The sequence below is a fragment of the Aulostomus chinensis genome, chromosome 7 (assembly GCF_037954235.1).
Source record: "Aulostomus chinensis isolate RoL2024-O1b breed Wild chromosome 7, RoL_Achi_v1.0, whole genome shotgun sequence".
NCBI lineage: Eukaryota > Metazoa > Chordata > Actinopteri > Syngnathiformes > Aulostomidae > Aulostomus > Aulostomus chinensis.
The window spans coordinates 27,798,640-27,821,701 of record NC_141326.1 but is presented as its reverse complement, the minus strand read 5'-3'; the positions used below and the strand labels follow the sequence as shown (position 1 = coordinate 27,821,701).

The 23,062-nt window shown below is 47.2% G+C and overlaps 1 protein-coding gene across 2 annotated transcripts in view; it reads left to right on the top strand.

The window, feature by feature from the left end:
• The first annotated feature begins 2,396 nt into the window (after nucleotides 1-2,396).
• met (MET proto-oncogene, receptor tyrosine kinase) overlaps nucleotides 2,397-23,062 on the top strand; it is a 72,618-nt gene continuing 51,952 nt past the window's right edge. The window contains exons 1-2 of one of the 2 annotated variants that reach the window (XM_086209682.1): nucleotides 2,397-2,734; nucleotides 4,185-5,397. In XM_086209682.1, the coding sequence (XP_086065808.1) occupies nucleotides 4,192-5,397 (1,206 nt within the window). In that variant the 5' untranslated portion in view covers nucleotides 2,397-2,734; nucleotides 4,185-4,191. The remainder of the gene's footprint in view (nucleotides 2,735-4,184; nucleotides 5,398-23,062) is intronic. The other variant, XM_086209681.1, reaches the window with a different exon arrangement.

Below are 23,062 nucleotides of genomic sequence, written 5' to 3'. Positions count from 1 at the left end.
AAGAGTTTAAGAGGATGGCACCCGTGACCTTTTGACCTTTGACCCCAGCAGCCACCAAACCACATTTGTTAAGTAAGTTATGACATCCGATGACTTAACGTTTAATATCAGTGCCACTTTGATTTAGGAGGCTGAGGACGCGTAACACTTTGTTGTGTTACCCACCACAAACCTTAAATGTCACCATGTTTTTTAAATTTTTTTTTTTTTTTTAACATGAGGTGGTGTTTTAAAGTCCAGATTTGGAGTGAAACAAATTAAACGCAACATGATATGACGTCATGCTAAGCTAAATAGCTCTAAAACGTGGGAAACCCTTCATCTAAAAATATCTTTTGCCCTTCAAGTCCTCTCAAATTGGTGTCTTGAGCTCACAACCCCCCCCCCCCCAACTGCATTACTTCTCTGTTAGAATTCAGTAAGAGCCAGCCACGTATATTTAGCTGGAGGCTAACTCTCAAGCGCATCGTCACTCGTAGCATTAAGCTAAATGTGGCTTTAAATCAGCACTTCAGGTGGGAGTGGTTTGCGTCACCTGGTCAAGAGTTGGGTGAGTACGACTCTCGCGTGTCCGCATTTTTACAGGTTTAGCTTTAGCTTAGCATGACTGGACAGCATTGCTACCTTGTGACTCTAGAATGCAGAAAGAGCCACGAACACACATTTAGCTTGAAGCTAACTGAGAGTTTGTACATGGACATGTATCAGGGGGGCGTTGCCACGGCTACACGCCGCTGACTCTTCCTGTGAGATTACAATATTTTTTTTTTTTTTTAAATCTCTGGTTTGTCTCCTGTGGGTTTTTTTTTTTTTTTTAATTTTCTTTGAGATAAACAGATGTTTTAGTGTGGCTGTGACACGCCGCCACGTAACCTGCTCGCCCGTTTAAACTGTTGTGACTCAGCGCCGCTGAGGATGAAGACTGGAGGTGAAGTAGTCAGCGGTAATTAAAGGCCTCTCCGCTGTGATGTCAGAGGTAACAGCGTTGCCCTCTGGGAAATCAAGGATTTCTTTTTTTTTCTTCTTTTTTTTTAAAGTCGATTGGTTTTGGTGGTTTGTACAGGAGACGGTGGCTCCACTCGACGAGGTCGTTTGGCCGGCGTTGGAGCAGCTGGGATCTGGCATTGTGACCATTTAGGAAAAAGAGGGGGAGACCTGGCTGAAACAATTACATCCCCACATTGAGTGATACATATCGTTTTACATCGAGGATGTCACAGATTCCATCACATCACTCGTCCAACCACTTGAACGCACTCGTCCCGTGTCTGCCCGCCTCGTTAAAAGCCTCACATGTCACCGTGTCTGTCAGAAAGCGAGCGCCGAGCTGCTCCTGCCGATTAAGTCCCCGTCCGCAGTCTGTTATCAGGGTTTCCAGTCTCCAGAGCTGCCCTCCTTTCAGGAAGTGGGACAAAGGAATGTCTTGTGTTGCCCACTGTGATTCATGACTGAGACACACAGGCACACAGTTGATTTAGCCTCTACAGCACAGCTCATTATTTACGGCTGAGTGAGCCGTTTTCAACATGACAACCAGGAATCTGACTCACGGGAGATCTGGAGAGGGAGAGTCAGGTGGAACTGGGAGAAGCATGTGACATGTCCTTTGTTTGCTTTATCCTTTATTTTTGGTGAAATTAGATTTTCAGCCAAGGACTCATTTGTCTCTGTCCTGCTGCAAGATAACTTTTATTGATAGTCTTAAAAACAACAGCAGCAACTCTCGACTCAGAGGAAGATCTGGTTCAGTGGTTTGATGGTGAACCCTTTAAACCCCCTCAACGGCGCTGGATAATTTGCTAGTGTGAGTCAAGAATGAGCGCTCCCCGCGAGAGTTGGCATTCAACTTTAAAAAGGGAGATATCGAAAGAACAACGAGGCTGCAACCATTAGCAGGCAATAATTACACAGGGAGCCTAAAAATAATGTTCCTCAGGGGGAAAAAATGTTTACAGTGATTGTAATGACTGAGCCCAGGAGTTCTCACAGGGACAACAAGACATAACCTCCATTTCCCCCAGTTGAGTTATTCTGAGGCCACAAGATAGAATTTGTTCCCACAAATTAATCAAAGCCTGGGGAAAAGTTACATTATTATCTGGAATTAACGAACTCTAGGGCACGAGTTATTTTTTTTTGGGGGGGGGGTGGGTGGGTGGGGTGGGGGCTCTGAAAATAGGTAAATTATTACATTTCGACAATGAATGAATCAAATTGTTGGAGCAAATTATGTCTCCTCAAAATGACTAAATTAAGGGAATAACTTACATCTCGTGGCCATGAACTTAATTGAACTGAGGGAACAACAACAAATGTGGAGGGGGTCCCTGGTGGTCCTGGTCTCAGCTGCCCTCCGCGGAGGTTCAACACCTGGACGCGTCACGGAGCTGGCGGGGGGATAGGGCGGGGCTTCGGGCGCCCTGAGAGGAGGGAGCAGCAGCATCGTGGATGCAGTCAGTCGGTCGGGACGGAGCCTCACTGGTTCGCGTCCAGCTGGAGCGCAACTAACCAGAGCGTGTGTGACTGACGCGGACTGCTACGTTTCTTTTTTTTTTCTTCCTTCGCCTTCTTCTTCTTCTCTTCTAGGAGTTTTGTCCCAAGAGAAGAAGAGGGCAAATACCCGCCACCAGTTTGGAGAGTTGATGAGAAAGTCAAGAAGGAGTCCCGCTCGCGAGGGGACCAGCGGGATATGATCTGAACCGCGGGATCTTACCACACCGTCGCTCGCTAACAGGTGACTTTCTCCAGCTGTTCTTACAGTTTTGTGACTTTTCCGTTCATAAAAGTGCACCCCTGACCCCGGAACCCCCTGACCCTCTTCCTTTCATCTTTTTTTTTATTTTTAAATTCTTCTTCCTTTTTTTTGTTGGGCTCCAACTGTTTTCGGAGACCTTTGGCCGTGAGTCACTTTCCTCTCCAACTGAAAACATTTTCACTGTTTCACACCGCCTTTTGTCCTCCTAACGAACAGCCGTGCAACTCTTTCTCCGCGTTTATTGTGTTTGATGCAGGTGCGCGAATCTATTACTCATGTGTGTGCGCGAGTGTGTGTTTGACTGTGTGTGTGTGTGTGTGTGTGTGTGTGTGTGTTTTTAAGGGCAAAACAAGTTCCTACTCATCACACCATCCCGCCCTCTCATCAGAGAGAGAAAGAATGACTCCTAATGATGTGTGAGGTGCAGTAATGAGATCCCCAGGAGTGTTTCTGAGTCTTTTGAGGTTCCACATCAGCTCGTTTTTGTCTTTTGTTCTCTATGACATCACGAACTCTTTTACTCCCCTCTGGAACAGAACTCTTGCCTCCAAGCACCTGTTCTGTCCCTTGACGTTTAACTCTTGACATGGATGTTAATGCAGGAGGGTGGCGGTGGAGGGGGGGGTGGGGGTTAAAAAAAAAAAGAAGATTTAAAAGATTTCCAAAGTTGTGTTTTCTACCTTCCCACTCGCAGACAAACGAGCTGAAACGTAAATCGGTCTGAGTGTGCGATCTGGAGTCCAGCATGAATGTGACAAACAAATCCACTGTGTCGGGTTAGAACCACGTTTGACAAATTCTCTGCCCCCCCCCCCCCCCCTCCTCACACTAAAAGCATCACCCAGAGGACCACCATTTAGGAGCCAGAGTTATTTATCATTTCACAGGACCCCCCCTTCCCCTTGCCTCTCTCCTCCCGCCTCCTTTTGTTTTAATTGAGTTTATCTCTGCTCCCTTGGGCTCTGGCTGTCTAAACTTAGGCTCGTGGTTGTGTCGCCCTGCCGAGCAGGCTGCACTCCGGGTGATTCACCGCTCTGCTTTGCACTGTGGTCAGTCGGGAACAGATCTGAGGACCGCAGAAGTCTCGCTTCTGGTTCGTCTCGGGTCAGTGGAGCCAGAGGTCGATGCGCTGCTGATTAAGACACTGATATTAAAGCTTTGTGCACCCATAAAGACAGTGCTCACTTCAGTATGACTGGTTTCACTGCGCGTGGTAAAGTGAGTAAAACCTGCTTTTATACCCCGACAGAGTCCCTCTCATGATTTTGGTGTCCCTCTTGTTTGAATCTATTCAGCTCTTTTCCACTCTTCCAGGCTTTGGACAATATGAGCCAGTCTTTTTCCCACATATGAGAGATGAATGATTTTAGTTGTTTGGGTTCAACCGGGGGATGTTTTAACGACTCGTTTCTCACCTCTCATATTTCAGGAACAGGATGAGTCTCCGCTCCCTGGGAATCTTTCACGCCGTCGTGCTGTTGTGGGCCCTCTGCCCCGGCGCGCACGGCCGCTGCGATAAGTCGTCCGAGACGTCGGCGCTCAACCTCTCTGTCAACTACCAGCTCCCGACCTTCATTGCAGACTTCCCCATCCAGAATATGGTGACGCTGGATGGGATCATCTACGTCGGCGCCGTCAACAGAATCTACGCGCTGGCCCCGAACCTCACCAAGGTGTCGGAGTACCACACGGGGCCTCTGCTCGCTAATGAGACTTGTGGACAGGGAGTGCGCAGCACAGTCGGCGATGGAAGAGTGGACAACCACAACATCGCCCTGGTACTCGAGAACATCTACGACAAGGGTTTGTACAGCTGTGGCTCAGCAGATAATGGGATTTGCCGGCGTCACGTCCTGGATGATGGCACCCCAAAAACAGTGGACGAACAGGTGTATTGCTTTGCTGACAAGGTGCGGCCTGGCAAGGGCCACCCCAGTGACGCAGATGTTGTCGTCAGCCCTTCTGGATCTCAGGTGCTCAACGTGGAGAGCAACGTTATACAGTTTTTCGTTGGGAACTCCGAGATCCCCGGGCAGGGGAGAACATCAGGCAGCGCCATGCATCCTCACACCATTTCCCTGAGGAAGATGAAGACGAGCCAAAATGGCTTCACCTTCTTCTCCAGCCTCTCCTACATGGACCTGATTCCTTCTCTACGAGGAAACTACTACCTGCGATACGTTTACTCCTTCCATAGTAGACCTTTCACCTATTTTCTCACGGTGCAGCGGGTGAGCAGGGACTCGCAGGCCTACCACACTCGGATAGTCCGCATGTGCTCCTCGGACCTCGTCATCCGCCGCTACGTGGAGATGCCCCTGGAATGCATCAGCACCGATAAGAGGCGACGGCGCTCCGCGGAAGACGTGAAGGTGTTCAACATCCTGCAGGCGGCTCATGTCACCAAGGTGGGCGGTGACGTCGAGCTGCAGAGGCAGCTGAAGGTGGAGGAAGGGGACGACGTGCTTTTCGCCGCCTTCGCCCGGGGAAAGCCGAACTCTCCTGAGCCGACCCCTAACTCGGCCGTCTGCGTCATGTCCCTCAGACACATCAACAACATGTTCAAGATGTACATGCAGAGATGCAACACCATCGACCCGCATCACTTCACCGGATCCGACCACAAGTCCTGCTACAACGTGGTAAGAGCTTGGCGAGGCGGGGGGGGGTGAGCATTTCCACCATCACTGTACAGAAATGTCTTTTTGCGATGAGGTTTTTCTTGTTCATCTCTCGATACTTTGATCAGCCCATGCAAATTTCAAAGGCGGGTGTGTAGTTGTACGTTAGCCGGACGCAGGCTGACGGTCACGACAGGACGATCCACGTTGAGCACCTGTTGGCAGGCGTTAACACCTGCAGTGCAAAGGCCCTCGGTTAGCTTAATGGTGACCTCCACAATGGCTGCTGCTCTGTCTTTGTGTGTAGTGTTTGTGCAACTTTTATTTCTAAGCTCATGAATGTATTTCGTGCTGGTTTGCCTCCTCTTGCTGCCTGGCAAGAGGAAGTCTGGTGGTCACGTGAGGAGTAACTTCGACGAAGAACCTCAGCAGTAAATCCCCCCCCCCCCCAAAAAAAAATCTTTGAATGACGACAGTATTTCACCATTGCGGCAGAGCTTTTACCTGGGACTGATGCAGAGTCCAAGGAACACAACTGTTGTATCATGATGTGGTTTTACGACGTCTGTTAGCAGCATGAAAAAGCCTTGATCGGCCATCTGTTGGTTTTTATCTGCTAGAGTTATGGACGCGGCCTGTTTATCCGCTGCAGGCAGTTGACATGTTGGCCGGAGAGGCTGTCCTGCAGCTGGGTGGTCTCCGGTCCACCGTCTTAAGTGTCTTTGAGTAAGACGCTGAAGCTCGACCCGCTACTGTAGTGGACGTGCACAGCTGCCCAATGGGGACAGGAAGGAATAGGTTTCTGATCACAGTGATTGATGTTTTAGGGGATTTTAATCTCTGTTGGTTTAATCCTCCCTTTCATGTTTATGGATTGATTACCGGCTGTATTACAAATGCCGTCTGGAACGTTACAGAGCATTTTTCATCGTTTTGGCTCTGGAAGCATTTACATGAAACGATGATGATGAGGTCAAAGAGCAAACTCTCCGCTTTGATTTGAAGTTGTTTACTTCCATATTTGGTGAAAACTGTCCAACTTGTAGACTTTTTTTTTTTTTTTTTTGGCAATACACAGTTGCCCCATGTTTCAGACGGCTTATAATAACAGGGATCCACAGCATGCGGAGAAGATTACCTGACCCGAACCAATCAGGTCACGACATGGTGAAGGTCAGGCTGCAGTTAATTGAGCCAGTAGTTGTCTTTCCATTTGATGGTCAAGAAAATCTAAAGATAGTTTTCAAAACCACCTCAAGGAAGCGTGAAAAGTATTTCCAGTTTTCCCAATTTTGCCCTTTTGGTTGAGAGTGTAGACCATTCCTCAAAAGGTTAGGAGTACATTTTCCGTCATGATGCGCAATCATCAGAGCTGCACGTAAACACGCAGGCCAAGTTGGTCACCTCACCATCACTCACCCACCTCCAATCTATCAGCACCGACGCCAACAATTGGCTGAACCGCCTGATCAATAGCGACATGAAGTTAACTGCCGTCTGCGCTGCCAAGGGCTCCGTCAATACTCCCTCTGAAGCCTGTTTGACTCCATCTTTACTTAACCTAAGCATCAGTCAGGACAGTAGATCACCCGTCAGGAGCCGGCTGGCCTCGCCCTCTCGGGTATGATATGTTGTAAACGGCTGTCTCCCTCCAGTGGATGACCTCCGTCACAACAAAACCAAAAATAATAGCTGTGCGATCGGCATTTTGTCTTAAATACGGTATTTTCACTTGCTTCTAACGGCACCTGGTTGTAATGGCTCAACTCCGCCAGTAGGTGACCAAAAGTAGTTTTCCCAACTGCCATCAAACAAGGAAAGGAGGTTTCTACACTGCTACTTTACTTTTACGAAGCCCGCCAAACATAATAGGCCTTTCCTCAACTGAACATGGAACTGAATATTTATCGAATCATAATGTTTGCCTGAAATGTGGTTGTTACCGCCCTATTGCCTGCAGCTCTTCCTCAGCTCACTGTGGCTGCTCCTTCTTGTTGCCGCATTCCTAAACATACAGTCCACGTACCTCCAATATCCCAAAACTGCTGCAGTTCCCACCGGCAAGAAGAACATTTGCAGCAGCGTCGTTGATGAGCGATGGCGGGTGCTGCTGAGTTCCCTGATGGACAAGCTTTGTTTCCTGTGACCTCATAAGAAAAGTCGACTCGTGGTGGACATGAATGCTTTTCTGGTGAAGCTTCAGCAGCAGCAGCAGCAGCAGCATTTTTCCTGGTAGCTCCCACCACAGTCTGCAATTACTGCAATTCTAGGGCCTCATTAGTGGGACGTTGAGTTTCCTCATTTGCTGATAGACAGTGACTTAAAGGACATGTCGTTAAATGAAAGTCCTCAAGATTATTGCTGTAAACTGCATCGGTGCGACCCGGACTTTATGTTCCAGCGCATTATAAGAATCTGCCCGTTGACTTTTATCTGAAATTGGAAGTCCACGTGAACTAACGGCTGCCTGCGAGGAATCTAAAACTGAATGTATGCATCCCAAAATGTTGGGTGCATGATAATGGCGTGGCTTTTTAAGTTTAGTACACGGTGGTTTTAAAGGCAGACTGCAGCAGAGAGATGAAATGAAGAGTGGCATGTGGTTGGGTTCTTGAAATGGATTCAAACCAGCGGATACATGCAAATTCATAGTGGGTGGGTGTTTGGGTACATCAGCACAGTCCTGACAGCTACCAGCAGCAGGGATCCACAAGGGACAGTGAGGAATGATGGGAGCTGTGGGCCGCGAGCGGGGAGGGGGGCAGGCAGTGCATATCTGACTCTCAGCGAGCCGTGATGAATGGCTTGAGGACAACAGGGCATCAGCAGCTGGGCGGAAGATGATCCCTCACCCACTGTGGCAGCCGGCCGCGCTGGCAAGACCCCCCGCCCTCCACCCCCACCTGTTCCCAGCACCTGTGGGAAAGTGGAAGTTACCTCGGTAACACGGCAGAAGCATTTTTGATTCGAAATTGGTTGGTTTTGGAGTGGGCGAGGCTTGATATGATCCAATCCGGGTTTTACAGAATTCTGTTCATGAAGTGACAAAGAATCCTTTATTGGCCACTGGGGAAAATTACTATTTCACATAGCATAAGGTTTTAAAACGTTTCAGTACCAGAAGGCAGAAGCGCAAAACTCCTGGTTTCAAGCATCTTTGGTCGCCAGATGTGAAAAGTTTTTCTAACAGAAGCTGTCCTTGCTTATAACTAACAGAGCCTGTTGAGCTACTGCGCAAATCCAGCCGTTATGAATTAAACCACCATCGAGCGGGGCTGGAATGAGCAATTAAAACCCGGAGATGAGTTAGCTTCTTTGAACGTCTGGTGCCCTCGTCTCATAGTCGAATGGGGTTTTGTGAAGGAGTGTTAAGGCTGAACCCCTGAAATGAGGTCTGAGGTCCACACTAGCCTCAGGTGTTTCAGTGTTTTTGGTTCAACTAGAGAAAATGTGCCTGTGAATACCAGACGTTTGATTTCCAAAGCTTTTACGTGAACGCCACATCGGCTATGGCAGATAAAAAAAACACGCCGAAAGCAGAAGAAACACTAAAAGTTGTTGGTGATGGGAAGCCTCGCCCGTGTGGTTGACTTTGCCTCACAGCTTTGTGCGTCCAACCCTTGCAATTATCATTCATCATCGTCGCAAGAAATGCTGTTATTTTGCGGAGGTGACGTCACGAAACAAGAACATCTTTAGTACCATAAACTTTTGAGCTGCTTTCCTGCACTAATCTACAATCCACTCTAACAGTCCCACTAGCTTTTGGTGGAGGGCGGCGCTTACTACCGGGTTGACCTACAAAAATACCTCATCCCTGCTGTACTTCTTATTTCACTCGGTGATGAATGATGGGAAAACCTTCCGACATCCCCAAACAGTCGTCTTTGTTTCCGCCTTTTGAGGGTGACTGGCGGTGTGGAAACGGTTGTTTTGATCAAACGGAGTGAGAGACAGTCAGCGTGAGAGTCTATTCCAGTATTAGACATTCTTTCCTCTTTACTCACTTGATTACCAGGTCTATGTGAGGCATGAGCTCAGTCTTTCTGGAGGTACAGGAGCATCTCTGCGCTGTGTAATTATCTTAGGAGCCCTTCTGCTTTCAACCCTGTGAAGGATTGTTAAGTGTGTTACAAGACGTGCATAAAAAATACGCCTTGGAGGGACTGGATTGTTAATCTAGGGGTCTGTTAGAGCAGCTCTGCATGATTTGCAGGTTAAGAATTCTTTTATCTCAAACCAACTCAATCTCATGTGGTGCCCGGGGCAGACGCCTGTGTATGAGGGGGACTACTTTTTATGCGGACCATGCAATGCATTTGCAGGCAGTTGCAGAATTGTACTGTGTTCAAAACAACTCCGAAGTAGAAATAAAAATACAGGCTCTGAGTTGAGAAAATGGATGGTGTTGAAATTGGAAATTACTGGTGAGAAAAGTACCTATCATTTCAGAGCTCTGACTTTTCTGAATGATCTTCCATAACGGGGGTGAATGCATGTAATACCGTGTTTGTTGACATGTGAGTTCTCAGCTGGATGCGTACGCACAGGTATTTGGAATATTTTTATAGGTCCTGGAACACGGTGGTTTTCTTAAAGTCCAGCCACAAATTTCGAGTGCCGTGCAAACGGAACCCCTGGTGGATACAGGCAGATGAGGTAATGCGGACCCCAACAGACACAGAAATTGTGAATTAGCCTTAATTAGTGGTGATAAGGTGAAGTCAGCTCGAAACGAAGATGCTGATTTGAAATTCTGTTCTTTTTTAGCTACAACCCCCCCCCCCCCCCCCACCCCCGTCTCTGACATATGTTTGTGCTCAAAACCAGACTCAGCAAATGCAGATGTCACACAATATTTTCGTCTCGGAGTTTGATCAGCAGGTCAAGTGTTGGATTGCTGCAGCCAAGAGAGCTTTTATCTCAGTGCAGCCAGGAAGCCGTTCGGCAATTTCTCTTTTATTGCTGACAGTCTTGCTTATCCTCTTGTCCTCGGCTGCCAGGTAAAGAAACAAACTGTAAGACTGTTGAACAACGGCCTCCCAGATGCTTACGCTCTGAGCCTGGAGTTGAGTGATGCATTCATAGCCTCGCTTCATATGTTTACGACTTGTATTCAGTGGCATATGGCAGGTAGACTCCCTCCTCGTGAGGTTTGGGACAGATAAGTGCCGCCATAAATTCATAAAAGTTGTAAATGTGCGATAGAGGCACGCAGGAGGTTATTTTTGTCGTGTGCTCCACCAAACTGTGTATTTATTTTGGAAAAATCCCAGCAGGAGTCTGGTGGAGAATGAAAGCTGAGTGTAAGAGCACGTTGGAAGGTTATAAGTGGTGGTTGTCAGCTCAAACGTGGCTCTTAACTCCAGTTTAAGAAGCGAGATATGATAAATGTTGTAATGATGAGTGGCCCTCAGCTGCGCTGAAGAGCATATCTGCTCTCCTCTTTGTTTCTTTGGAGCTTGTCTGTCCTCAGGCAGCTCTCAAAGCACTGACGAAATAATTACCGTTCTTCTCAAGGAGACCTGAAGCAGAACTACAGCTTACCCTGCACTTCTTTAAATTCTTATCCTTCTGCGCCATTAAAATAATGTTCCTGTCATTCTATTAAATAATCTTTACGTATTTAGGGACTTACTTGGACATTTCCCATCAACAATGACACAGACACAGGCCACCGTTGAGCACTTAGAGGCTGCCAGTTACTTGCTATTGCTAACTTGTTAGCAATCTCACAAATGGTCGCTTTAATGAGCCGGTCACTTGAATTGTAATGAAGTTTCAAGCATTTTTCTTCCAAAACTCGTGTGATTTTCTATGAGTAACCGAATTTTTCTAGGTGTCGAGGCTTTTCTACGCTTATAACTATGCTTTGGCTTGACAGTGTCATTTTAAAAAAAAAGAAGAAGAAAAAAAAAAAGGGTGTCCTGAGTAATGTCGTGTGTAGAGACATAGTCGGGGATTCGGTGTCACCACCCATCGTGTTTGGCAATTCTTTTCATGAGTCTTTTGAGGGAGCGGGAAGATTTGGAACTAAAAATAAATAATGGCCACATTTGAGGTCAAAGTTATCATTGGATTAGCATTGACTCCAGGACCCCCACCAAATGCTGATTGCTTTTAAATTGAATCTTCAAGCTGATTGATTGTAGTGTGTGTAATATAATTCCAACTGGGAGACGCTTTTGACTGACAGTCATTTTAATTAGACTGTCTGCTTTAATGAACAAGCTTTAAATGCACGCTAGGGGTGGAAAAAAAAAGCCAAACAGGCCGACACGCAGCCTCAATGAGTTTATTTTACACTGATAAAGGAGTCTCTAATAATTCCAGATTATCAATATGGACCCGATTGTGTGTTGGATGATATACTGGAACCTGCTCGTTATATAAGTACACATTCAACAACATAGCAAAACTTTATTTTATCATTATCCACAGAAAACAGCTTCTTTAAATCAATGTACACAATGATTTATGTTGTGTCAACAGAGTTGAAGTCACTTGGTCACAGAGCTGTAAACCAGATCCCGTCTCCTGTTGCAGAATCCGGGGTTTGTTGGCACCTCCACCACCTTCAATGGCATTCCTGATGCTGGTGGTGCTGCACGAGCTTAAGGTGTCGCGATGTTTTGTTTTACCCCGTAAAATACACACCTGCTACCACGTGGTTCAAGAGGACCACCACAGAGATCGCCACTGATATTAAATGTCATCGCGGCAGAAACAGGAGAACCGCTGATGTCATGTGCCTTTCTGTACATCGTTTTCTCACAGCAGAACGTTAGCTTTGTAGTGCTAATGCTTGAATTTATGCTTCAAAAATCATCAAAGTGGTATTTTTGAAGACGATCTTGTCAAACTAAATGTATAAGTCGGATATACTTTTGCTCGCCAGAGAGCTGTTTTTGTTTTTTTTTGGCAGCCATTGAAAATCCAGTGTAAAAATCCCCTTTTGGTTGATGGAACCTCTGGCAATGCTAACGTTTGAGTTGGGCTACAACAGTATATCATCCCCGCAAAACTCTATTGTATTTGTTGCATACAGAGCACTCTGACAAGTCTAGAAACTACAATTGATAGGCCAAAAAGATAAGGATAATGCCTAATTCAAAGAGCCGAACATGTGTCTGTGACTTCAGTCACGAAGCAAGTTCTCTTTGACTTCCATGAGGCTCCAAAAAAAACCACTCCCATCTCAGGTTTCCATCTGATTAAATCCCAAGATATAAAAGATAATTAAGATGGTGCCAGACAGACTTTGCGTAGCTGCACATCTGGAATATTCAATTATTATGTTAATACTGACAATTTTCTGTACAGAAGCTGGCAAGAGAAAAGGAAGATGATTAAGCATCTGAAATGATTAAGTCACACCAAGAATGTGCCAGTCTCATTGGAAATAAAGCAGACTGTCCTAGCTCCACTCTCAGCCCGTCTGCTCCTGATATTCTAAAACATATGCATACAACATGCAGTGCAGTCTTAACATCAGTGACGTTCGAATACTGCAAACTGCCAAAGTGTTAAAACCCCTCAGTGTTTGGAGATGTGCTGCAACAAGGACAATTAGGAGTATCGGTGATACTTCACGCAGTTGTTTTCCAGTGAGGGTTGCAGGTGATTAGACCCTCACAATAGATGGATTTAATACTTTGTGTTCATGAGTAGATGCTGCTGATTCAGTGTCCTCAGCTGTGGAGGTCACAGTTTTGAGCCCCGCATGCCCGAGCCTGCTCATGCCATCACTACACTGGTATTTGTCCGCTCGAAATCTCACCCCCAGTCTATAAACAGGACGGACCGGGGAACAGGCTTCTGCCGCAGCTCGTAAACATCGTCACCACCCAGCAGCCTCTAGAGGGATGCGGCCCTGATGACGAAACACCAACAGAATAGGATAAATAACTGAATAGTGACACGTCTCAGCGAGTGTCGCCTTTGTTCTCAAGGTGCCTCCTTGAACGCCCATGATAAAGTTTACATTTACATTTTCGGCAGCTTAGAAATAGGTGAGCTGTCATACTGGGGCATTATAATGTGGGATTGAGTCTACCATGTGAAATCGAAGCAGACCGTGTCGCGCGTGCCCGAGCCTGTCCATGCCAATCGCTAATCCGGGCGCAGGAGCTCGCGAGATGGTTGTTGAGCAGTGTGCAGGGTTTAAGAAAAAGAATGAATGTTCTTGTCCTGTCCTGTCCTTTTTCCCTCTTAGTAGGCCTTGGTTTTCATAAAGACCAGTGCGTGTGTGTGTGTGTGTGTGTGTGTGTGTGTTTTTCCTAAGAGATTAGATCTTGTTGTGTACCTGCATCTGTTTTCATGGATCACACACACACTCGGAGGTCTTCACACGAGCATACACACACACACACGGGAACACAAAGTACTAGATAAATATTTGTTGACAGCTCTGGTTGTTTTTTTGAGCGTCAGATCAGCTGAGCGCCATGACTGCACATACGGTACGAGCGCGCTGTAAAAGAATGTTGTGCTAAAACTACAAATCCAGCGATGGAAGCAACTGTTGCGGCTGATGTATCCTCTTGTGATTTTTGACTTCGTATGTGTGGGGTTTGTAACTGTTGGTGGGTCAAAACACTTCAGCGCTTTGAATAATGGACTTTTAAAAAGATAATAATTTTTTTAAAACTTTGTTTACTCCCAGCTATTCAGTCCGTTGATAAATGTCTCCACCAAGGACGCAAAATATAAACACAGGATAATCAAAACCATTTCATAAATATTCCTCCCAGCCAAGAATTTTGGAGTTCGTCCACGACATCCAGGAAAATACTGCCAATAGATGGATCCCGCCAGTGACCTAGAACAGTCCTCAGGACCTACGGTCCGATCCAGATCCAGATCGCCTCCAGAAGTTAGTCCTATGTTCTTTGATGCCTAATTTCACACCACATTACATCATAATCTGTCCATTATTTTTGGAGGGATATTCTGCGAAAACGCAGTTGATCGTGCTCCGTCCCCAGAGGAGGAGCCCTCAGCTAGAGGGCTTTCAGAGAACCGAGCTCCGCCAAACCCCAGGTGAACCTAACATCAGTTTCACCATGTCAGAGAGGTCTGCTCCAACAAACTAACAGGTTCTTTCTTGCCCAAAAAGATTTAGAAAATCAGCCTCGCAGAGTCAGAAACACACCAGACCTGTAATCGGATCATCTTCAGTGATCGTATTACTTCCCTGATTGTGGTGAATACTAATTCCAGTACTAATTTCGGCATCGTACTGCAGAGTTTAAGAGTTGAAAAGTTTGAAGATTTTGGCAGCTCCAGTGCAACGCAAGGCAATATGAGGTTCGGGCCGGTGCCAACTCCTGCTGAAAACATGATGGAATCAGCCTGCGTGCCCTGACCTGGCGTAGCGGCGTGTTGTCAAGGGAGAGCTGGCAGCTGTGTGCCCTCGGCCTCTCCACCCACAGGTGGGCTGTTGCATCATCTGGTGGCCGTGTCTAAACAGATCCCACCGAGCAAGGAGAGGTTTGGTCATAATCTACGTCTAAAAAAGTAGTGTGTGTGCGCGTGCATGCGTGTGCGCGTGCATGCGCGTGTGCGTCTGTTCTTTGCTTTTCCTGATAACACCTACTCCAATGTTCCTCACACGTTCCTCTTACCTTTTAAACAAAGCGGCACGTAGTGCACGGAGTGCAGAGATGCGTCACACCGTGTGTTTGGCGGCACACATCCCTTGGCGTTACGGTGTCACAATGAGTCCCGCATTCCCGAAAAGATTGTGTAACAGGAGCTCTTGGCCCTATCTAAAGTCGGGCCATCATCGTAACACTTTACTTCAAAACCTTTTTACCCGTAGTAGTCACCTGGAGCCACGGGTTGATTCAGGGTTTTTGAGAAACGATCACTGCAGGAGCAGCACGGGGGAGCAGTGGTCAGCACTGTCGCCTCGCAGCTAGAAGGTTGTGGGTGGAGCCCCGGCTGGAGCACGGGGTCTTTCTGGGTGAGTCTCCATGTTCTCCCTGTTCCTGCTGGGTTCTCTCTGGTACTCCAGCTTCCTCCCACAGTCCAAAGACATCAAGAGGGGACCAGGTTAATCCAGACTCTAAATTGACCGTAGGCGTGGCTGGGAGAGCCAATGGTTGTCTGTCTCTATGTGTTGGCCCTGCCGGGGACTGGTGACCTGTCCAGGGTGAACCCTGCCTCTCACCCGAAGGCTGCTGGGATAGGCTCCAGCCTCCCCGCGACCCTTAACAGGATAAGTGGTAGAAAATGGATGGATGGATGGAATAACAAATTACGTAATTCCTGAGGAGTCTGAGATAAAACCGGTCTATCAAAGATTGCAGCAGCCTCATCTCAACACTGCTGCTCCTCGTCAACAGTATCAGGCCAGGTTTGTGTCTTTTGGTGGCTGCAGGCGTTTCCTGGCCGTTTTCTGCATGATTTCACACTCACTCAGTGTCAGTGTTTCGTTTTGAATCAGCAGAGTTAATCATTAGCCACAGAGTTTGGGCTCTTGTTTAGCCGGAAAGCTGAACGTGCGTGTAAATACTTTTTGCTTTTTGTGTGCACACCTTATCTGTGTCCCCTAGATAACGTATAAAGTGGTAAATGTGCAACCGTCTGTGCCTGCAAGGTGTCTTCCACTGAGATGGTGGGAAATTACCAGCAGCCACCATCCGCCAAACACTGGTATATTTAGGCCGGGGCTGATAAGACTTCTTCTGAGTATCAGTTTGTCAGATAAATGTTATTGGTTGTTTTGACTCTTTCCATCTCTCATCTGGAGCCTCTCAGGGTTTTCAAAGGGTTTTCTGGTTTTCTACTTTATTTATACATTGGATGGTTTATGTAAAGAGGCCGTTTTCTCTTTCGCGGCTCGGCTTGCAAAATGTAAGCGGTGAACGAACTGTTCCGATGGCGCCAAGTGCTCTGGTGATCGTGTCCGTGCCACGTCAGCTTTCTGTCGCCTTCGAATGCGATATTTCCCTCAAATACCATTCCTGCTGACACCCATGACTGGATTTCTTCAGCGCTTTCCTTGCCAGTAGCGCCAGAAGCTATTCTACCTATATTTGACACTAAACAAGTGTTTAGTGTCAAATATGGAGGAGCTGAGCTGCGCTGAGCTGGTGAGTCAAGACCCCGGAGCTATTTCCTAATCAGCGGCATGCCTCCTACTCTTCTATTTCACCACACGGTGATATCCTGCTCTCTCCTGAAATGAGGCGTGTGGATGCTTATCTGCCATCCCCCGCGCTTCATAAACGAAGGGCCAGAAGCAATCTCCGTCTCTCCTGCTGCTGCCGCCGCTGTCCTGAGCGGCGCCCTCGCCTCGACCCCGGATCGCTCTCATTTCCTCTGCTTTTGCATCCCTCAAGTTATCGTCACAAGGTCTGAGTCCGGCCGCCCTTTGAAACGCTCATAATCACAAAGTTCACTAGAGCAGCAAATGATTTGTGCAGGCCTGCAGCCACAGAGCCCAGCAAGGCAACAAATCAAGCTCACCTCATCTCCATGTTTCTCAAGCTGTAGTGCTTCTGCTCCGTCTAGTTAGCAAAGACCGTCTGGTTCATAAGGAAAATGCATTTTAACCAATTTACGTCTGAGGTCGAAGAAAACCCGTTCATACGCCGTGATTTAAGAGGAAAAGTAAGTTTGGGAGCAGTTTGAGGTTCTTGCTCAGCTGTGATTCTCGAGCCACAGCTGTGCTTTTTCCCGCTGACCTACACACAAGATCAGGTTATAAAGCGCTGACTTATTGTGACTGAAACTGGACGTTTAAAAAAACACAACACACACATAGAAACAGGTCTCAGTTCTATCGTGTCACAGTCGGACGAACGTACCGAGGCTGCGCAGCTGCGGGGTTGATTCATCAGGGTTCTGATGGCTCCTGAACGTTCTGCCCATGTTCCTGCTGCAGTGTTTAACCTGGAATTTAAACAAGTGTGTGTGTGTGTTTGCGCGCATGCGCATGAATGTTTTATTCTGCTGACATCAGACTGATTACACTCAGCATGGAAGTAAAAACAATCAGCCAGTGGAACATAAGCCAGTTTTGGCTTTCGTTGTACTTCATGTGATCATAAATCTGTTGAAAACTTTGCGTGTCGGCTCGATGTGTATTCACTTTTTGACGTTTAGAAGTGACGTTCTTCATGACGGAGGTGCCGAGGAAGAATGCCATTCAGTTATGCCCCGAGAAATTTCGCCCAATATCAACTTTGTATGCAGATTCGGTGCGAGATTTAACCGTTTTTGGGCTGCTTGATAATTTAAAAAAAAAAAGGAGGGGGGGGGGGGCAAAAATCCCTTATGACTGGAACATAAAGGCACCGAGACCTGGAGGAACACTGCAGGAAGATTCATGCTGTGACGTAGCATCGTAAGCTTTGGACATTTTGAAATCTTTGTGTTTGAAAAGCTTGGAAATACTTGGAAAAAAAAAAAAAGTGCTGGTATTTGACTTAAGGAGAGGTGTGCGACCCCCGCATCAGAGGCAAGTGAGAAAGTTGAGTTCCCTTTGCCGCGAGGCTCGCTATCACGCGCAGATAATCGACGGCTGCTTCACCGAATGGATTTGGACGCCGCGTCAGTCCAAGCGGAGGGTCTCTCCTCTCCTCAGATGAGGTCTAATCCTCCCCGTTCCATTCCCCCCCAGTAATCCCCACACAATACCAGCCAGGGATTGCAGCGGGGTGTGTGCTCAAGTAACGGAGGTGAACAGAGAGGATAGCCTTCCTCTCTATCTCTGTGTCCGCACTCTTGCGTGGCTTTTATCAGCCTGCTGGGCTGCCAAACAATACAGCGCAAACGGGGAGGCCATCTCATCAGGGCCTGGGACGCTGCAGGTATTGTCCCTGCCAGCTTTGATCTTATCCTCCTCCAAGTCTCGAATCAGATTGCAGCAGGAAGACAAGCCCGCACCTGAGAGTTACTGTAAGAGCCTGGCTTTCCTTCGCTGCAAGACTCCACCAAAACTACTTTTGAGGGTTTTAAGAAGAAATCAAACGTGCTTTCCACCGTGGGCTTGTCGCTAAGAGAAAAGATGTGTGTGTTTTTGTTTTCATTGTTTTTACCTCAAGAAATCTTTGTAATCGGTGTATTGCAACACACACACAAACACAAACGCACACGCATTTTTAGTGGGTGATTCTTCAGCTCTGAGTATTAAAAATTCTGGCTTCAGGCCTGGTGGCTAAGTGAGCGCAAGCAGATGCAGCAGAATTATTCATAGCACGGCCCCTCAAGATTTGTGTGTGTGTGTAGAAGAGTGTGAGAAAGTGGTTGAGCAATAGTTGGATGCCAGGTCCAGGAGTTTTAACCAGTGTGAAAAACAATGACGCATTGTTGCGCTCGTGGTCAGTGCTCCAGGGACCGACGCTAAGCTAATTTGTGTCTTGTTTACCTTGTCGTGCAGTATAGAGGCACTCAAAGTCCTTCCACTTGCCAGCTGTCAAGACATGCAGTAAATATTATGGTGACTATGGATGTCAGAGTGTTTTTTTTTAAACTGGAAAGAACCGGCAACACCATTTGGTGTTGCATTTGGCGCTCCAATGAAAAAGAAGGCCAATACAGCCAGCTAGCAACACCACTTCTAGCAACTTTATGGACAGATTTTATTTATAGTCGTCGCTTCTTTGACCTCAAGCCTCTCTTGCTCTTTCCAGCCAACTGATGACGGCGAGAATCAGCAGCTGAGAGCGGCAGCGGCAGCTAACGAGTGCTGGCTAATGTTAGCATTAAGGAGCCGCGTCACGGTTCAGCGTTCTGCTCCTCAAAACCCTTGTGGTTCCACCTCGGGAGCAGAGTCCATCTTAAATCTCTTTCCATCTCCGCTACTTCCATGTTGTTGTCTTTCAGCTTCCGCCGAAGGACAACAACAACAAAAAACTTCCGGTAATCGTTTGATGGCTGTTTTTTTAAAAATTTGTTTTATCTGCGCTGCCAAGCCAGAATAAAACATGATGAGCAATGCTACAACATTTATTTTAAAATAGTAACGCACATCAACAAACACAATAAAATATGACGGCATCATCATCCGTCATCACTTTCAACATGGGAGGACAACGTGCGGACCCGGTCTGCAGGAACAGGACATCTGAAACGTCTACGTTCTGTCTTTAGCAGTTGATTGAGCGGCGACCGTACCAGGATTTTCATGGTGGTGATAAAGGTCGTTCGCACACCGTTCTACAGAGAGGGAGACATCTTATTTTGAAGGCAGACGTGAGTCCTGGCCAGGAGACCAACTCCTCGTGCATGGGTGTTGCTCAGCAGCCGGGGATCCAGGGAGCCTGCTGGTTCGTAGCTGGGCAGCAACAAGCTACGCTACGCTTCGCAGGGTTAGCGCGAAAACGACAATCGACCCAATGAATCAGAGAGACTTGGATGGATGCCGATGTTCGAGAGACTCTGGGTTTAAAAACCCCTTTTCTCTTCCTCCAGTGACTGAATTCTTCCCCAAGCTGCTGGGTGAAGAGCGATGATTCGGAAAGTTAGATGACAAAAATAACGTAATATGGCGGCGTCCAAGTTCCAGCAAAAAGTAAGACGGATAGGTCACATTTGTGGTGTAAGTGGTTTGTTTAAAATCAGTGTGGATTAATGTCTCAAACCGGCCTAGACTGGACTGGACCAGTAGAACCAGTCCTTCACATTCCTACTGTTCTCAGAACTTTTTTGATGGGGTTTTGGCTGTGTCCGTATGATTTCATGACCATTCACAGCTGTGTCCATGCAAAGCCACTGGAATATTACATTTGCTTTTCAGCCACTTGTTGAAAGGGGACAAATATGAAAGGAATCTTAGCAATAAAATGTACATTCCTGGCAAGAAGCGTTTTGTTCCACGAGGCTGCGTCTCAGATTCCTCCTCCTGTGCTGTCCCCGGCTCTCTGCAGTCATATTAGTTCCTTCATCTGGCTCTGATCTGTTCTCGTAGGAACCGGTGATCTCATCTCATCTAGATCTGAGATGAGGAGCCCGGTGTGTTCAGACCTCATGTTGACCCTCGCCAGATAAGCTTCCTGGCTGCTGAGACCACAGAGCAGCGCTGTTTACAACCTGAGGTTATCTGGCCGCTGCTCGCGAGCTCCTGAACAAACCTCCTGCAGTTCAATTTGTCTCCTGGGAAGAAAAAAAAAAAAAAAATTGTTTCCCTGAACTGAAAACAATAAGAAACAGAGAGGGAGGCACTTTTTGAGGATGCAAGAAGGCCTGCGGAGCCATCAGTGAGGATTCCGTTAAGTGTCCTCACCACTGGATGGATTTGATTATTCCACACTGCTAGGAAGCAGGAATTCTGGGTGGGAAAATGCATTTTGGTGGAGAGACTTAACTAGAAATGTCAGTTTTCTTTTTCAGACGGTGCACTAAGGTAATCTGCATATCCCGGGCTTCAACGATTTTGACATATTCCGGTGGCGTTGTAAACAGAAGCGGTGGAACGGCTGTGCGTTCTGGGCCGGTTCTCTGACGATCAATAATCCAAAAAGAAAAGTGGACTGCTCCTAATGCAAACTTAGACATGAGCGGATTATTGATGGCGATCCGTAGCAACCTCCAATCATCCGCCTCTATATTCACGTGTGTGATAATTCGGAGCACATGTAGGCCTGGCAGCTGCTCCACTTGGCTGTCAGACTGGACCTGGATCGGACCTCAGTAAGACATTAATGCTCTAAAACAGTAGTTCCCAATCCCCCCCCCTAGTCTTGTACCCCCTGAAACATTCAGCCTCCTGCTGTGCCCCCCCTCCCTGATAGGAGCACATTTGGCTCTAATCTGGGATGAAGTTACGGAACTAATATGGTCCATGTTTGTGCCGGGTACTCATGGCTATCTGGTCAGATGACTTTAGCCCCTCCCCCCTCAGAGGTGAGGCTAGCACCGCTAGCATCAATGCTACCTCCGTCAAACGTGGTTCTGGAAGCCCCGAAGCAGGTGGTTTTGACGGTTGGGACATATTTCATCTGCTGAAGACAGTGTCTGCTGTTGCCGGGGACGTTGAGTAAGATCAGTTGGACCACCACCGTATTTTTACCGACCCACGTCTCCAGGGGTCCCTCCCTCTGCCCTCCTCTGCCTGACAGACCCCCCCCTGACGTGACTGTGGGTCCACCTGGGGACACACGTGCAAGTTTGGGAGTCCGAGCTCTGAAACGCGGTCGTGAGCGAGTAAATGCAGGCTGGGAACACAAAACTTGATGTGAGGCTTGTTTGCACTCTGACAATGATTGCGTGATTACTCACCTTGCACACCTTATGAGGACCGGGGCCAATCCTCAGCCCCCCCCCCCCCCCCCCCCCCACCCTAAACAAGGTACCTGTAGCCCTTTTTACCCTTAGGGACTAAATATATTAGAGGCACTGCAGTATTTATCCGATGGAAACTCCCTCAAATTAAAGGTCTTGGCAAACCAAAATTACTAACACACCTTATTTCACTTTGAAGTTTTTGTACACATGGAATACTGGATCTGCTGTTACATAAAGTAGATCTTTCTTCTTTTTTTTTTTTTTTAAGCATGCTTATTATTCCTGGATGTAGTCTTAGAGACAGGAAGCAAAGCCCGATGAGTATTTTAGATGTCAGGGGCCAGGAGTAACAGATAACCATCAGGCTGTCAGTGAGACTGAACTAAGGCTGAGAAGAAAGGGTGTTTTTAACGGTTCAAGACCACGTTATTGCGTAACAACGTGATTGAGCCCGTCCTGTGCACAGGTAGGGCCCGGCAGCGGTCAGATTCTGATACCTTTAAAACTCTTGCACATTTTTACACAGAATACGGTATTATGATGCTGCCAGTGAAGCCTTGAATGGCGAAACTTCAGAGCGTCTTCAGTTTCATGTCCCCTCAATTTGACGCAAACGTCCGCTGTGACTCAAGGATGAAGGCTTTGGCGGTCAAAGGTCAAGGTTACTGTCAAAGGTACACAACCACAATACAGAATTTGAAGTCAAGAGCTCTTATTTCAAGTACAGTGTACATTTTGCTCACTGCGTCGGGAGATAAGTTTACTTCTTACTACAAGACAAACACACACTGACAGCAGATCTCACAAGTATGGGTGTGACCTCAGAGTATGAACAAATAAATGTCAGGGAGACCAGCGTGTCACCCTGTTAGAAGGGGAAAACTCACTCCAAGCACGGCCAGTTCAGGCTTACACGGTGTCGTGTGTCTCTTATGTCAGGCGCTTTTATGAAACACCTTGGATAAGAGCTGCATGAAACATCATTAATGGAAAATCCCCCATCCGCCATGTCAGATACTTCAGAAAAGAGCCTTATTGACTGATTATACAACCGTATCTCTGCTTCATCTCTATCTGTGAATGCAGGAATGTATAAAGGGGCTGACCTGTCTGATCCCCTTTGATCTGCAGACTGTAGCTTCAGCTTCTGTGTCAGTCCGACCCAAGCTGGGTTCTTAAGGGCGGCTCTGGAGAGCTCATCTGAAAAATATGTTCAGGAGACGGGGAATCAAAACAGGTCTCACGCGCGGCAGAAGTAGTGTCTTTTGGCTCCCACTTCCCCAACTTAGTCATCATTCTTCCCCTTTGTTTTTAGTTACATAAATCCTAAATCTCAGCAGAAGAAGCGGAGGAAAATATGTCGAGCGGAGATGAAGAATCCCCGCTAACTGTGTTCTCAGAGATGATATTTTAGCCTCTTATTGGAGGCCGAGGCGACAGGATGCGGGGT